At 65.6% G+C, this 14,790-nt stretch overlaps 1 protein-coding gene across 1 annotated transcript in view; it reads right to left on the bottom strand.

Moving 5' to 3' along the window:
• Positions 1 to 14,475, bottom strand: part of VAV2 (vav guanine nucleotide exchange factor 2) — a 160,317-nt gene extending 145,842 nt beyond the window's left edge. Inside the window, exon 1 of the mRNA XM_080820146.1 lies at positions 14,117 to 14,475. Within this exon, the coding sequence (XP_080676272.1) occupies positions 14,117 to 14,320 (204 nt within the window). The 5' untranslated portion in view covers positions 14,321 to 14,475. The remainder of the gene's footprint in view (positions 1 to 14,116) is intronic.
• Positions 14,476 to 14,790: the final 315 nt, after the last annotated feature.

Raw genomic sequence — 14,790 nt, 5'->3', positions numbered from 1 at the left:
ACCTGTTTACAACCCGAATAAACCATGCGCTTACGGAGGCAAAACCCTTAGCATGATCGAGAAGGTCGTGCTCAGGGAGAGAGAATCTGGAATGGAGTCCCATGCTAGTGGGAGGTGTCTGTCGCCCTGGTGGGGGGCCGCGGCCCCGCAGAGGCCCGCAGAGTTTGTCTCACTGAGGCCGGGGCCAGCCCCTCGACCCCAGTCCAGCCTGGACACTGACATGGTCAGCCACACAGAGACCGGAAAAAAAGCAGGAAACCCAGAGCCAGACGGAGAACAACGGGGCGGGGCTGAAACGTCCCCCAACCCCCGGTCAGGGCAGATTCCGGACAGACCGCTGGGGGAGCTGGGCCTTCCCCGGGCCGCTGGCCAACGGCAGACCTTGAGCCCCAAGGGGGAATCTGGACAAGCCCCACCAGCTCCCCCACTGTCCGAGCCTGACATCAGGGCACCCCCCCTCATCACCCCACATCGGGGCCGCATCTGGCCCGGCCCCTGCCTCCCCCAGCACCCCGGAGCCCGGCGCTTCTCTCCCTTGCCCAGGCGCAGGCCTGAACAGTTTTCCTGCTGGGGTGACCACATCCGTGTCCTCCCCGGCCTCAGCCTCCCGGACTGCCGACTGTGGCCTCCGATCCCGTCCCAGGGCTGCGGCCAAGCATAACCTTCTGGAGCCAAACCCAGGACGTCGTGTTCTCTCTGGCCCCCTTCTGCGACTGTCTGGCACCCCAGGTGAAGCCTCCCGTCCACCCACTGCCCTGCCTGCAGCCTGGAAGGCCGTGGCTCTGCGTTCCTCCAGCCTTCCCCAGAGCTGACCACGGCTCCCCTCGGCGGCCCCCCAGACTCTGAGCTCCCGGAAGGAGCTGCCGGGCCTCCCCCATCTTTCACTCGCCTTGAGGGCCAACGGATCACAGGCAATAGGTGCTGTTCCCTGGGAGCTGGAAGGCCCCGGTGAGCTGCGGGGCCCGGAGGAAGAGCCCCCGGGGGAAAGGCCTGGGAAGAGGAGACCCGACGGGCAGCAGGGCAGAAAGCCGCCACCCCCAGAATCCGGTTGCCGGGAAGACCACCACCCCTCCCAGAGAGGCCTGGAGCCCCATTACATCCCACCGTGACCCATACGGAAACCAGGGCCCGTGGGTCCCCAAAGCTCCTGTCACAAGAAGCAGCAGTGTCCAGAGCACAGGAGGGGACCGACCCCCAGGCTCCCGGGCCTCTGGGGACCTCGCCTGCCCACACGGCAGCACGTTTCACAGGCGAGCCCACCGGGGTGTGGGCGGGGGGGCAGGGGAGGGGTCACTGAGAAGCGTGTCCAGGGGCGCACGTGGCCACGTCAGCGGTGGGACAGGTCCGAGCTTGGGCCCAGCCTGGCTCCCGACGCCACCACGACAGCCCCTCTTCAGCTGAAGGAGGAAACACGGCCGGGGCAGCCCGTGGATAAGGGTCCCCTCGGCCCACACAGGCTGCAAAGACACGGGCTTCTCCCCTGAGCCCGGCCACATGGAGCCACGCACACCAGCAGCTGCCCTCGGACCCAGCAGGGTAGGGGCAAAGGCTCCGGCCTCCCGCACCCTGTCGCCCGCACGGGGGTCCTCAGGGCCGAGCGCCCCTCCACGCGCGGGGGCAGGGGCGGGCGTGGCTGGGTCCCGGGCCCCTCGCAGCCGACGGACCGCTTCCCGAACTCTCCCGCCAGCCACAGCTCTGCTGCCCCGCAGCCCGGCTGGCAAACAGATGTTCCATTGAAGCAGCTAAATTACCACAAAATACACCCGGAGAGACGGCAGGCCAATTTCTCCCAAGGTTTATTTGCATGAGGAGGGAGTGGTACGCGAACATTCTCTCTTCTCTTTTTTTGAGAAACAAAAAAAAAATTCACTACACACGAGTTAAGAGAAAAAAAGACAGCAGTTGGCAGCATGGGAGCTGCCGAGGGAGGGTGTCGAAGGCTCCCACGGCTCGCACAACTCAGGAGCCCCAGGGCACCACGTGGGACAGGGTGCCGGGGTCACAGGTGGGCGGGTGGCCACGGGTCTGAGTCCCGCGTCCACCCCCTACCTGTGACCTTGGACCAGCTCCCGCGCGCTCCCTGAGCCTCAGCCTCCGAGGCTCTCCACCGGCTGCCGACGGCCTCTGCACTCCGGGCCGTCCTCCGCCGGGGCCTGGTCTGTGACAGCCAAGCACCTCAGTACTGTGACTGACTACCACCGCCCACGCCTCACGGGCAGCCCGGGAGCGGCCCAGACCAGGCATAGCACAGCGGGCGACACGTCACGCCCAAGGAACGCCGGCTGGATCCCAGGCCCACCACCCAGAGGCAGTCCGGGTCTGGGCGCTGGCCTGCACGTCCCCGGGGCCACCGCAGGGCAAAGCAACCGAAAGGCTGAGTACGGAGCTGCTCCACTGGGCACCCAGGCCGGGGCTGTGTCCCACCCTGCAGGACACAAGCACCACCAGCTGGAGGCTCGGGCAAGAGGGAGGGCGTGAGACGGGGACCCGGGGACCAGGGGACCCCCACGCTGGTCCACAGTGTGGTCCCTGGCATGAACAGCACCAGCTGGCCAGGGGGCGGCCAGGGCTCCCCACAAGGAGACAGGGCGGGCAGAGCTCTGCAGGCAAAGCCCGGAGCCCTCCGCCACCAGCAGGAGAGTGGATGCCAGCCCCAAAACGGGAGGCGGATGGCATCGCCCAGACTTTTCTAGACTGCGGACAGGCGCGGAGACGGGAGCCTCTAGCCGGGCGGCACAGTACAGACAGCAGACCGCACCTGGCCTCCTGACCCCAGCGTCCCCTGGGAATCGTCCACACTCGCACCTAGTTCCAGAAACGAGCCCCAGAAATGCAGCTGGGCTTGCAAACCCCCCGCGGGACCGGAGCAGGTGCGCACACGCTGCCGGCGGACGGCGAGGTGTACGGCCTGGGTTCACCGGCTCCGGCATTCACTCCCAGACACGGCGTCCGGCCCCCGTGGCCCCCGTGGATGAGACCGGCAGGAGCCCCGGGCCGGCGGGAAGACCCGCGGGAGGGGCGGCGGGGGGACTCCAGGAGCCGCCGACGTGGGGAAACCGGCTCTCCCAAAGACACGGAGAAAACCCACATCCTGGCTGAACACCGAGGCCTCCTCTGCGTGGGCTCCCAGACACCATCGCGGCCCCGGGACCGCTGGTCTCCTGCCTTCGCCGGGTGGCCGCAGGCACACGACGCGTGAGCCAGAGTGCAGACTCCCGCAGCAGGCGCGGGCCGGCTTCCCGCGCGAGAGAGGACACGCGCACAGACCCCCCGCCCTCCTCCCGACACCCGGACCGCGGGACCCCTTCTCGTTGAAGGGGCGACTTCGGATGCCCCACGAGCCCTCCTCCCATCCGCCCGTGGAGGTGCCTAGAAATGACAGTCCCATGCTACGGGGGGGGACAACCGACACCCGACGCCTCACGGGCTCCCTGGACCCATCTGTCTCCGCTCTCCGGGCCACCCTGTTTCGGGCAGAGTCAGAGCCTGGAGCCGTTCCCTGACTCCTCACTCCTGGAGAGGGAAGGCACCGCCCCGGTGCCCTGAGTCCTGGAGCGGCGTGTACCCAGGGGTGCACCCACCCAAGAAGGGGCCCAAGAAAGGAGCCACGTGGGAGGCCACATGGGGCTGACTCACCCTCCAGGCCCAGCAGGGCCTTTTAGGGGCCCAAATGTGTGCGAGCTCAAAGATGATATTCAAATATATGCTATTAGTATTCTGACCCTGACGTCAACCCAGTCGTAAAAGTAGGACTTTTAACGTCTCTCAAGGAAGGGGGAGGCCACGGGCAAAGGCGTTCAGGGCCCTCGAGAGTCACATGGTGGCCCTGCGGGTCCCCACCACAGCCAGCACAGGCTCCCAGGGCACGTCCCCAGGGTGTGCACTCACCTGCCACAGACTCCTCCCAGCCCCACAAGGGGATGCTACTTTTCTGCGGTCGAAGACACATAACGAAATCTACAATTGGCGATTCTGTTCCTTCGCCATGGTGTGCAACCAGCACCACGATCTGGATCCAGAGCCTTATCGTGACCCCAAACACAAGGCCATACCCGTGAGCAGCCAGTCCGGTGCCCTCTCCCCAGCCCAGCTCTCACCTGTGCCCGACACACGCGAGCACGGAATCACGCCAGCCTCCCCGGCCCCGGCGCTCTGACGTCCGGCTTCCCTCCCCGGCACAATGTCTCTGAGGCTCAGACACACTGTTCACCTCTGCCTGTCCATCCACTGGGAAGGATGCCAGTTTTCATACCCATCCTACAGAGGGGGAAACTGAGACCTCGAAACAGTGCAGCTCGAGGGCGCACCATGGCCAGCTGGAAAGCCAGGACACCAGCCCTGAGTCCTCGCCACCCCGACTGTGCCCGGACACCTCGAGGGAGGGGGAGCCCGGCCCCCTGTGCAGCCAGGAGCACGGAGGCCCAGGGGGAGCAGCCACGCGGCAAGCCCCCAGGAGCCCGGTCACACCCCACTGCCCAGCCGCAAGCCTGCTTCCTTTGAGCTCTGGGCTAAAAACAAATTAAACCAAATGGTTCGGAGTCAGTTCTCATGCGAAGCCCGTCATCTACAGAGGAAAACAGCTCAGAACTCAGGGGTCTCGTCCCTCCCTGAAAGGACCGTCCGTGACATTCGCTCCTGTCCCAGCAGCCAGATGAGCCGGGGGCTGGGGGTGGGGCCCAGCCCCCCATCCCGGGCATGGAGGGGCAAATTATGAGTGGGAGGAGCTGAGGGCAAGGGGGGAGGGAGGGTCTCAGGATGTGGCTGCCCTGAGCACGTGGGACCAGAGCCTTCTGCCACCCCAGGGGCCTGACACAGGATATGAACACACAAAAGCTTCGTGAGGGGTCCTGTGTGCCCAGGACACGTGGTGACGCCCCCAGGAACCAGACACCCGCGTATGCAGTTAAAAGCTGGGATGGTCCCTGCTCCAGCCATGACCACCGTCACCACGGCGCCTCCCCATTCCTGGGGCGACACTGAGGCCTCCCGGCACACAGCCCACCACCCCCAGGTGCCAAAGCTCACAGGAGCCGTGCCACGGACCACAGCCAGCCCCCACGGGGAAGCCAAGCCGGAGAGGCCAGACGGGGTCTTCGCAGCTCTGGCGTGAGAAAGTCCAGGGCCGGTGGGGCCCCGCGTCTCTGAGCCGGGGGGACGCTGGCAGGTGGCTTCCCCCTTGCACCTCTGCAGAGGCCCCCCCTCCTGGGGCCACGGGGCCACACCACCCGCCCCCGGCAACATCCTGTGTCTAGGACACAACTATGATAATCAAGCGAATGTCGGTGCAACGTGTGTCCCCAGGAAAGGAAGGGGTGCTCAGGGAGACCAGGCAGAAGCAGGGCTGGGGTACGGGGGGGCAGCACAGGAGCAAGCAGATGCCCGGAACCCCAACTGCCCACCTACGCAGGGACTCCCAGGGATGCCCTGTGGCACCCGCCCGCCCACCTTCCACGTGTCAGGGACCCACCTGTCTGGCCACAGCAGGACCTCACACGCTTCGGGGCGCGCCGGGAGGCAGACAGCAGGAGACCAGCAGGCGCCCCTCCCCGCACAGATGGCGGCAAGGGCTGGGGGGGGCCGGGGGCGGACCCCCCACTCCTGTAAAGACCCGGAGGCTGGAGAGCCCGGCGGACAGACGGGAGGCCAGGCGGCGGGCCCCGCACGGGACCACGGGTGCCGCTCCTGTGAGGCCCGAAGCCCGAAACACGGCAAAGAGAAGCATTCCCGGGCTCAAGCCGAAGGTGACGCGGGGCACACGCAGGTGTGTTGAAGCCCTTCCATGACCTCTACGGAGACGGCACGTGAAGCCCACGGAGCAGGGACCCCGGGCCCCGGGGGCCGTTCAAGCCCAGCCCCGCGCCCCCAGCGGTCGCGCGTTTGTTGTTCCTGTTTAGCTTCTGGATTCAGAAACCGAAACAGTGGGAGCAGCTCCGGGCCGCTGGCACGGAGCACCCTGAGCCCGAGGCTCGCGGCTCCTCCGGCTGCCCCCGGGCTCGTCCTGGCCTGAGCGGGGCAGGCCTTGTCGGGGCAGGGGACGGGGGCTCGTCCCACGTAGCGGGCGGGGGGGGTGTTCCCCGAGCCCCGCGGCGTAGGCGGTGGGCGGCGGCTGGAGCGTCCGCTCCCGGGCACCAGACCTCCCCCCCAGTGTGTTGAGGACCCCGTCGCCTCCCCAGGAGGCCTCCCCTCGCAGGCCTGCTCGATTCCTCCGCGTCGGGAAGCGCCGTGTCGTTTCTTCAGGACCCCCCCCCCAGGCGGTCGGGGACACAACGTCAGGGGTCTCTGCCGCTCTTGCCCAACACCCACGGGCAGGTGAGAGAACGTCTCAGTGACGCAGAGAGCCCCCTCCCAGCGACGGGCAGCAGGCGAAGGGGACGGCTGCAGGTTGGCAAGAGGCCTCAACCTCCACGGGCCATGGGACCTCAGGCAGCCGCCTCGGCCTCTCCGTTAACTGCCCAACCCGGTGTCGCACTGAGTGTCCTAACGGGCGCGGAGGGCATGCTGGCGCTGGGCAGCCAGGGAACCAGGCCTCCCAGAACAGGGCACAGCTGGCAGCTATGATCTAGAAGACCTGGGGGGCCTGTCTCTGCAGCAACCACCCCATCTCCACCCTTCAGTTACACAAAGGCGTCCAGCTTCCCAGGCCAGCTCAAGGGCCACCTCCGCCATGAAGCCCTCCACAGTCCCTTCCCTCCAGGATCCAAGTAAGCGTCTGTATCTGATTAGAACTAACACAGCCCCCAAAGATGGGACAGCAAATCACGCGTCTGTCCCCACCTCCTGCACTGTCCAGCACCGGAGCTCCTGGGAAGGAACCAGCAGAGAAAGGGGCTGAGACCCTTCCAGCAGGCACCCAAGGTCACCGGCAGAGGGAGGGGCAGGGCTGCCATCCGGTCCTGGGCCCCGTGCTCCTTGGCCAAGGATCCTCCAACGGTCTGGGCATCGCCCAGCCCCCACCCACCCCCGGGGCTGAAGGGTAAATGATGAATGGGAGGGGCTTGGAGGCAGGGCAGGAGGGAGGGTCCACGTCCGGGCGCTGGCCGCCCACCCTCTCTTAATCTCCATGAGGATCTGCTGCAGCTGGGTGGCCAGAGGCGAGGTGGGGCCCCCTGGCCAGGGCAGAAGGCTGGGCCAGCCAGCAGGACCAAGCTGGCCACCTGAGCCTGGGGAGGGAGACTTATGGGGCCAGATGCGAGGCAGGGACAGTGCCAGGTCCGCATTTTCCCACCAAATCCTCCCAGCAGCCTGCAAGGTGGCCACGGGCATCCCCCGTGCAGACGAGGAGACCAGGGCTCAGCCAGGCCCACGACCCTGCCCCACGGAGACTCCCACTGCAGCCCAGGGGCCAATGGCAATGGACTCCCCACTGCCCTTCCAGAGGCCAGCAAATGTCCGCGCCATTCCAGACATTGGGGGACTCAGTCCCAGTGGCCCCTGCTGCCTCCCTTGTGAGATGCAGCTGAGGGCCGAGCCCCACCACAACCCCTACATGGAGGAGATGAGGTCCCGGCCCCCAGCACTCAGCCCAACTTCTGGCACAGGTGGAGAGAGCTTTGTCCTTGCCGAGCACGTCCGAGGGCCCTGGATACAAATGGAGATGTGACGGCAAACTCTGGGAGGGCAGGGACCAGGGACCGGGGCTCCTTCACAGGCCCCAGGACAGGCCCTTAGCCCCGCAGGCAAGCCCACCCCCTGGTTTTGTACAGGCCACAAGCTAAGGAAGGTTTCCACATTTTTAAACAGTCAAAGGAAAAGAATCAAAAGAATATATTTCGTGACACATGAAAATGATACGAAATTCAAATTTCATTCTCCATGAAGTTTGCTGGCCCCCCGCCACACTTACTCATTTCCAGATCAGCCCGGCTGCCTTCACACCAGGAGGGCAGAGTTGAATGGTTACGACAGAGCCTGTCTGGCCCACGAGGCGCAGAATATTTACCGTCTGGTCCTCGACACGAGACCCGTGCCAGCCTCTGCTCTGGGAGCGGGGCGCTGGGGGTCGGCCGGGGCGCCGCAGGAGACGGGGTAGATTCAAGGGGCAGTCAGGAGGGAGGCCCACCCAGCAAAGCTGCCAGACTCGGGTCTGGGTCTCTGCCTAAACTAGGGCCCCACCACCCCGGTCCCGCAAGCGCTGTCTGTCCCGGATATCCCACCCCTAGAAGCCACAAAGCCGGGGACACAGACGTGGCCTGGACACGAGGCCAGGAGGAAGAGGCTGGAGGATGTGATGCTGCTGACTGCCCAGAGCAGGACCCGCCGCAATTCTGGGAAAGATGACAGTCCCTCTCCAGAGAGGGGACACCCTTGACCACCCTAACCTCGTGCAAGAAAAAGCTTGAATGAGGCACTGGGGTGGGGGCTCCCCGTGGCTACACATCCTCGTCAGGCCTCCAGCAAGGCTGCTGCCTGCACACATGACCCCGGGCTCAGCGGAGCCCCCATTCTCGGCACGGGGACACCCACGTCCAGGGCCCAGATGGCCTCCCCACCAAATGCAGAGCACACTTCCAGGCTCCAGCCCAGCCCAGCGACACCAAAGCCACAAACAATCCACCAACCACCGCTGCCAGGCGGTGCCCTCCCATGACATGGGCCGCTGATGCCCAGGGGCCCTGCCTGACAAATCCACACGCAAGCTTCAGGACCCCCCACACATAGCCTGGGGTCCCTCGCAGCCGGTCAGGCCAGCGCCAACGATGGGACCCCGGCACACTGGCCTCGGCCACCAGCCCAGGCCCCCGGTGGCCCACTCAGAGCCTTAATCCCTGCCACATGGGAAGCCACGGTCAGGGAAGTCCACATTTCTCCACTTTCACCCCCTAAGAAGCCTTTCGGAGCACTTTTCGTGATCGACCTCCCACACGACCCCGCAATGCCACAGAGGTACCGTGTGTCTGTTCTGTGCTCTGTGTACATCTGAGCTCTGTACGTAAAAAGAACATGATTTCCTCGCCCCCGAAGAATTGATTTCCGCCACACTGGAGGCCATATCACCCTGCTGACAAGGCAAGGGTTCCTTAAGTTGTGTTATTAAAATTAACATCACGCATTTCTTTTTACCTTTTTAACCAGACCACCAGAGGTTTTGAAATACGGAAGGAATTCTCGCGTTTCTATTTGGCAGTCCGTGATACAGACAGAAAACAAAGAGAAACGTGCGCACAGCACACCCATCTACACCTGTGCCCACGTGCGCGCACGCGCGCACACACACACACAGCACCAGCTCCCACCGCGAGGGCCGCAGGGAGCAGGGACAGCCCGCGGCGGTGTGCACACCAGCACCTGGATCTTGGCTTCTAAACACCCCTCCCCCCACGAGGGGACCAGAGCTCCTCAGAGACAGGGCTGACTCCTGAGCTGGGACAGAGAAGAGTGCAAAAAGACATCTTGCTCCGGAAAGCAACTGAGAACACGGGGCACCTGGGTGGCTCGGCCGGTTAAGCATCCGACTCCTGGTTTCAGCTCAGGCCGTGATCTCAGGGTCGTAAGATTGAGCCCAAAGCCGGGCTCTGTGCTCAGCAAGGAAGTCTGCTTGTCTCTCTCCCTCTGCTCCTCCTCTCTCCCTCTCTCTCTCTCTCTCAAATAAATAAATACAATCAAGAAAAAAAGAAAGAGAAGAAGAAAGAAAGAGGGAAAGAAAAAAGGGAGGAAAGAAGGAAAAAGGAAGGAAGGGAGGAAAGGAGAAAGGATAGGACAGGACAGGGGAGGGGAGGGGAGGGGAAGGAACTGCCGGGAACATCTCAAAATGCACAGCAGCTGCCTTGAAGCAGTTCCCGGGTCAAACGGGAGCGTGGAAACAAACAGGAACAGATTACAGCCCGCGGAATGAAACAGGAAATCATAATGCAAACTGGCAGGAAGAGAGGGGAAGGAGAAACTGGAGATGCACCTTGTCCTAAATCCCTTCAAGAGAAGAGCCCCGAGCCCCGGGGGACAGAGCGACGCCACGGAGCGGACGGCAGACACCGCCTGGGACAAGGCTGCGCGTGCCGCCTGCAGGACAGGAGCCGGAGCGGAGGCACCGTCGCTGGTCCCCCCGCAGGCGCGCACCCCGATTCCAGTCCCGCGGGGACACGGAGGGACCCGGCGGCGGGACGCTCTGCCCCAAAGGGTGCCTGGAACCTGCAGGGTGTCGAGGTCACGGGCACCGAGGGAAGGCTGCGGAGTCGCCCCGGACCGAGGGGCTGAGGAGGCCCGCAGACCGCACCCCTCCGGTTCTCCTTCTGCTGAACCAACATTTCCGGGGACACATGAGTGGGTCACACCTGAGACGGGGCCGAGAGGCTGAGCTGCGTCACCGAGAACAAGGCCCTCGTTTTGCGGGCGACGCACTGAGACATCCGGCGTGGGGGCCCCAAGTTTCCCCCTCACCTCCACTGGGGCGAGCCACATGGGGCTCTCCTAAAAGTCCAAGATATCTTCCAAAATTTGGAAAAGGACAAGAGGCCTCCTGTTTCCACAGAAGCGAGGGTTCCTCGGTGCTGCGCTCTGCCCTGGTGTCACACGGCTCGGCCTCAGGGCCCAGGCCCCGGCAGCCCGCCCTCAGGAGCCCCGAACACCTGCGGGCCTCCTACAGGCCACTGCAGGCCACTTCTGCAGCCCGGGGCATCTGGGCGACACCTCCGCACCCTCGCTCTTCCAGAAGCGTCACGAGAGCAGGACCCCGGCCACGCGGCAGCCCCTCGCCAAGCACAAAGCCTGCCTCGGAAGCCCCCGAGATGATATCCTGGAGGAAGGGCTGGCCCCAGTCTCCCTCCAGGCGGGGCTTTGCAGAGGGGCAGCAAGAGAGTGGCCCCACGTGCTGGCTGGAGTAAGAGCACCCGAAGTGCAGGGTCAGCGACCTACCCCTGGCGCACGGGGGGCACAGCCAGGCTCGCCACACCGCGAGCCAAGAGAGTGCAATCAGAGAAGGCTTCCTGGAGGAGGGGCCCTAGACCAGCTCCTCCAGGAAGAACCAGGCCAAGAGAGGGGGAATTCTACCGGCAAGGGCACAGCTCATCATGGATGCTGACCGCAAGGGTACGGAAGTGGGCAGCAACAGGCCTGAGGCAGGGGTGGGAGGCGTGGGCAGGGGAGTTACCCTGGGGGGACCCCAGGGGCCAGGCTTCCCAATCTGTTCTCCGGGGAGGAGGCCTGCCGGGGCGATATGGGCGAGAGGCCGGGCGGGTGGTGCCCTCCAGGTTCAGACCGCGGACGGAGCGCAGGGGCTCTCTGCTGGCGTCAGCAACCTCGGGACGTCCACGGCCAAAGCCGCTCCAGACACACGTGATCTCTCGTTAGGATCAGCAGATTGCGGCCATACCTAATTATCTTAATTAAACCCAAGGTGGCTTCCAGGCATTTTGGATTAAAAAAAAATTAAAGCATGGCCTGCCAGCTCCAGGAGGGCTCGACAGAGGGGCCTTCCGGCTCTCTGCACGAACACCTCCCAGCCTCCAGCTCTGCACACAGCAGATGCCCCATAAGTGCACAAGCTCTTAGGCTCCTTTGGGGCCAATAACCCAGCTGAGGTCAGCTCAGAGTGAGGGACATTCCAAACGCTATCCTCTGAAAACAGAATGTCACCACGAGAAGCCAGCACGGCCTTCTGGAACAAGGGGGACAACATGGAGGCCTCCGGGCTGGACGGGCCTCCGGCTCTCCAGGACCACGGAGGCCGGAAGGCCCTGCAGACCGGACTTGCCACAGAACACAGGCACCCACCGTGCACCCCATCCTCCCCGTGGCAGGAGCCATGGAACGAAAGTCAGCCAGACGGCTCAAGGAAAGCTTGCGGAATCGAATTCGCTTCGGCAATCCTACAAGGGAGACTTAAGCTCGTGGCCTGGTTTCCCCTCTTCTGACCTGCGTGACCTGAGGCCACCGGATCTGAGCGTCAGCGGCCTGATCTATGAACAGGAGCGGCGCGGCCTCCCCAGGATCCTCCCCAGTGAGAGACGGAAGCCTGGACTGTCCTTGGGATCCGAGCATCGGGGACCAACAGGACACCTTTCGTCCCCCGCTCTAGGGATGGTGAGCTTCCTGAATCACAAAGACCAGCCACACAGAGAGGCCCCCGGGCTCTTCCCCCAAACCGGCACGGCCAGACCTGCCAAACAGAATGATTTCCTTAACTGTGAATATACAGACGGAGCCAAGGCGTAGACCCAACGAATACAGGTTCTCACGGCGACAGAAAAACAAAGATGGGGTGACCCACCCCAACCCCTCCAAGATGACCGGTGGGCTGAGGTCAGGGAGAGCAGCCCTCAGCCTCAGCCAAGACAGTGGTCCCTGCCAGTGTCCAGAAGACCCCCCTAGAATCACTAACATCAGCTCTGCGCTGCACTGAGGACGTTTCCGCCCTAACCTCGGGGAAACCTCAGCAGGCAGCTCTAAGGCGCCTACTATTGCTGTTCCCATTAAACAGATGGGGAAACTGAGGCCCCAAAGGTGGTCACCTACCTAGAAGGCGACGGTGCCAGGCTTCAGCGAGCACACGTCCACGAAGACACACAGACGCTCGCCCGGCTGCTTCTCCCTAGCACCGAGTCCCCCTGATACCCTTCACCCAGGCTGTGACACGAGGGGCTCAAAGGGACTGTGCTGCTGTCAGGGTTGCTGTCCCATCGACAGCTCTAGGGACCCTAGGATGTCTCTGTACTTCCAGCACAGCAGCTGAGCCAAGCCACCTGCGCAGCCGCGGTGCCCCCACTTCCCCCGCCCTGCCCAAACCCCAGCTGGGAAAGGGCAGCCTGGGGACCCAGAGGCCAGCCAGGCCCGGCCTCCGTTGTGTGGACCCGCCCACCCCAGGCTGTGTCCCGTGCCCCAGCCTCCCTGCCAACCCACCAGGAAGCCCGCCAGGAGCCAGCAAGCCTGGGCAGCCCCTGTCGTTGACAGCGAAAGGCAGACACTCCCGCCCGTGGCCGGCTCTGCCCTCTGCAGTCCTTCCTGTCCTCAGTTTCTCTGGCCCAGCCCCTTCCCCACCCCCAGCAGAGGACAGAGGGGAGGAAGGGATTGACAGACTGACGGACTGATGACAGCACCATGCAGCAGGACGTCTGGCCCGGGGAACTCTGGGTTCCTTGGCATGAGAGAGCCTAAGGACAGCGCCGGCGTCGGGGGAGCCCTAAGACTGCACCCCGGCACCGCAGAGGCTCCCTCAATAGGCTGCCTGCCTCCGGGGTCCTGGGTCGTTATCGCTGGGTGGGACAGCAGCCCCCTACCCTCTCAGGGTTCCTCTTTGTCAGCAGCCACCCCCCTTCCTCCCTGGAGGAGGGGATGCCCTCATCTCCTTGGAAACGCAGTCCCAGCCAAAGGGCAGAGGCCGTGCAGCCCAGCCTGGAAAAGCCGTGACTCACTCCTTCCCCCGTTCTCCCTGGCGGGTTTTCCAATGTCACACAGGAATCGCTGCTGTCCACGAGGACTTGCCGTGGGCCACAGAGGAAGGGACTACAGGGCTAACAGGAAGGTCGATCCTGGACAGGGCTGGCCCCCCTTGGGCGCCCAGGACCCCTTCAAATGGAGCTGGGCCGAGCGATCTGTGTGACTGGAGGAGGGCAGGACCCGAGCTTCATTCTGCTCAAGTCTTAGCCAAGTTCCCTTTAAGGGGACAGCCAAGCAGCTCCTGCCGGCTGCGCAGACATCTTCCTGCCCGCCGGCTGCCACACGCCTCGGCCACGACAAAGGCCACACTCCACGGTGCTGCCGAAGCCACGGGAGGCTGCTGCCGCCCGCACCAAGTGGCCCGGCCCTATCCAAGGGGAGGCGGCCAGCCAAGCCCTCCCGCTCCCTCCGCCCTCGGGCGACCGCTCCTCGCCCCGCCGGCTCCCCCGGCCGCGCCCCGCGGGTCCCCCACGGGTCCGCCACCAGGCCATCAGGCGCGAAGCCGGGGGACCCGACGCCCGATGAGGCCCCCGGGCGTGGCGGGCCCCCCGGGCGCGGAAGGGATGGGAGAGGGGGCGGCAGCGGCGGGTCTCCCCTCACCCGGGCGCCGCAGCCCCGCGCGGGGCGCTTCCCGGCGGTGCCCACGGGCGGCGGCGGCGCGCCCCGGGCTGGGGGGACTTTGGTCAACTTCGCGCCTCCCGGGGCGCGCCCCTCCGTCCCCGCGGCCGCCGCGCGCCCGGACCCTCACCTGGGACATCTGCGGCCGGAAGTTGATGTCCTTGAGGTCGATGGAGCCGGGGGCGAGGTTGTGCAGCAGCTGGCAGAGCAGGACGCCGTCGCGCAGCGCCTGCGCCAGGTCGAACGCCACCGCCGAGGGCCACACGACCCGGTGGTTGGGCGGCAGGACCTTGCAGTCGATGAGCCAGCGGCCGCACTGCCGCCACTGCTCCATGGCGCCCGCGGCGGCCGCTCCGCCGGCCCCGCTCAGGGCAGCGCTCGAGCCCAAGTGCGGCGGCCGCGGGGCATCCCGCCCGCGCGCGCGGGGCTCGGGGCCGGGGCGGGGCTTCGCGCGGGCGGCCCGGGGTCCCCGCTGCGCCGCCGCGCGTCCCCTCCTCTTCCTCCGGCTCCGGCTCCTCGCGGGCCGCCGCTCCCGCCCACGTGCGGCCGCGGGGTGGGCGCCGCGCAGCACGCGGGACCTCCTCACACGCGCGGGCGCCCCCGGGCCCCGGGCCGGGCCGCACGCCGCCCGCCGCCGCAGCGCCCCGCCGCCCGCCCCTCCCGGCGCCGCATGCTGCGCTCCGGGCGCCCCGCGGCCGCCGCCGCTCCGGCCCCGCCCGAGACAAAGGGCCGCTGGGTCGCTCGCTCCGCGCGTCCGGGGCCTGGGCCGGCCTCGCCGCCGCCGCTTTGTTCGCCCCGCCCGCG

This window comes from Martes martes (assembly GCF_963455335.1).
Source record: "Martes martes genome assembly, chromosome: 12".
NCBI lineage: Eukaryota > Metazoa > Chordata > Mammalia > Carnivora > Mustelidae > Martes > Martes martes.
The sequence above is the reverse complement of the archived record's forward strand: the minus strand, read 5'-3'. Positions and strand labels throughout refer to the sequence as shown.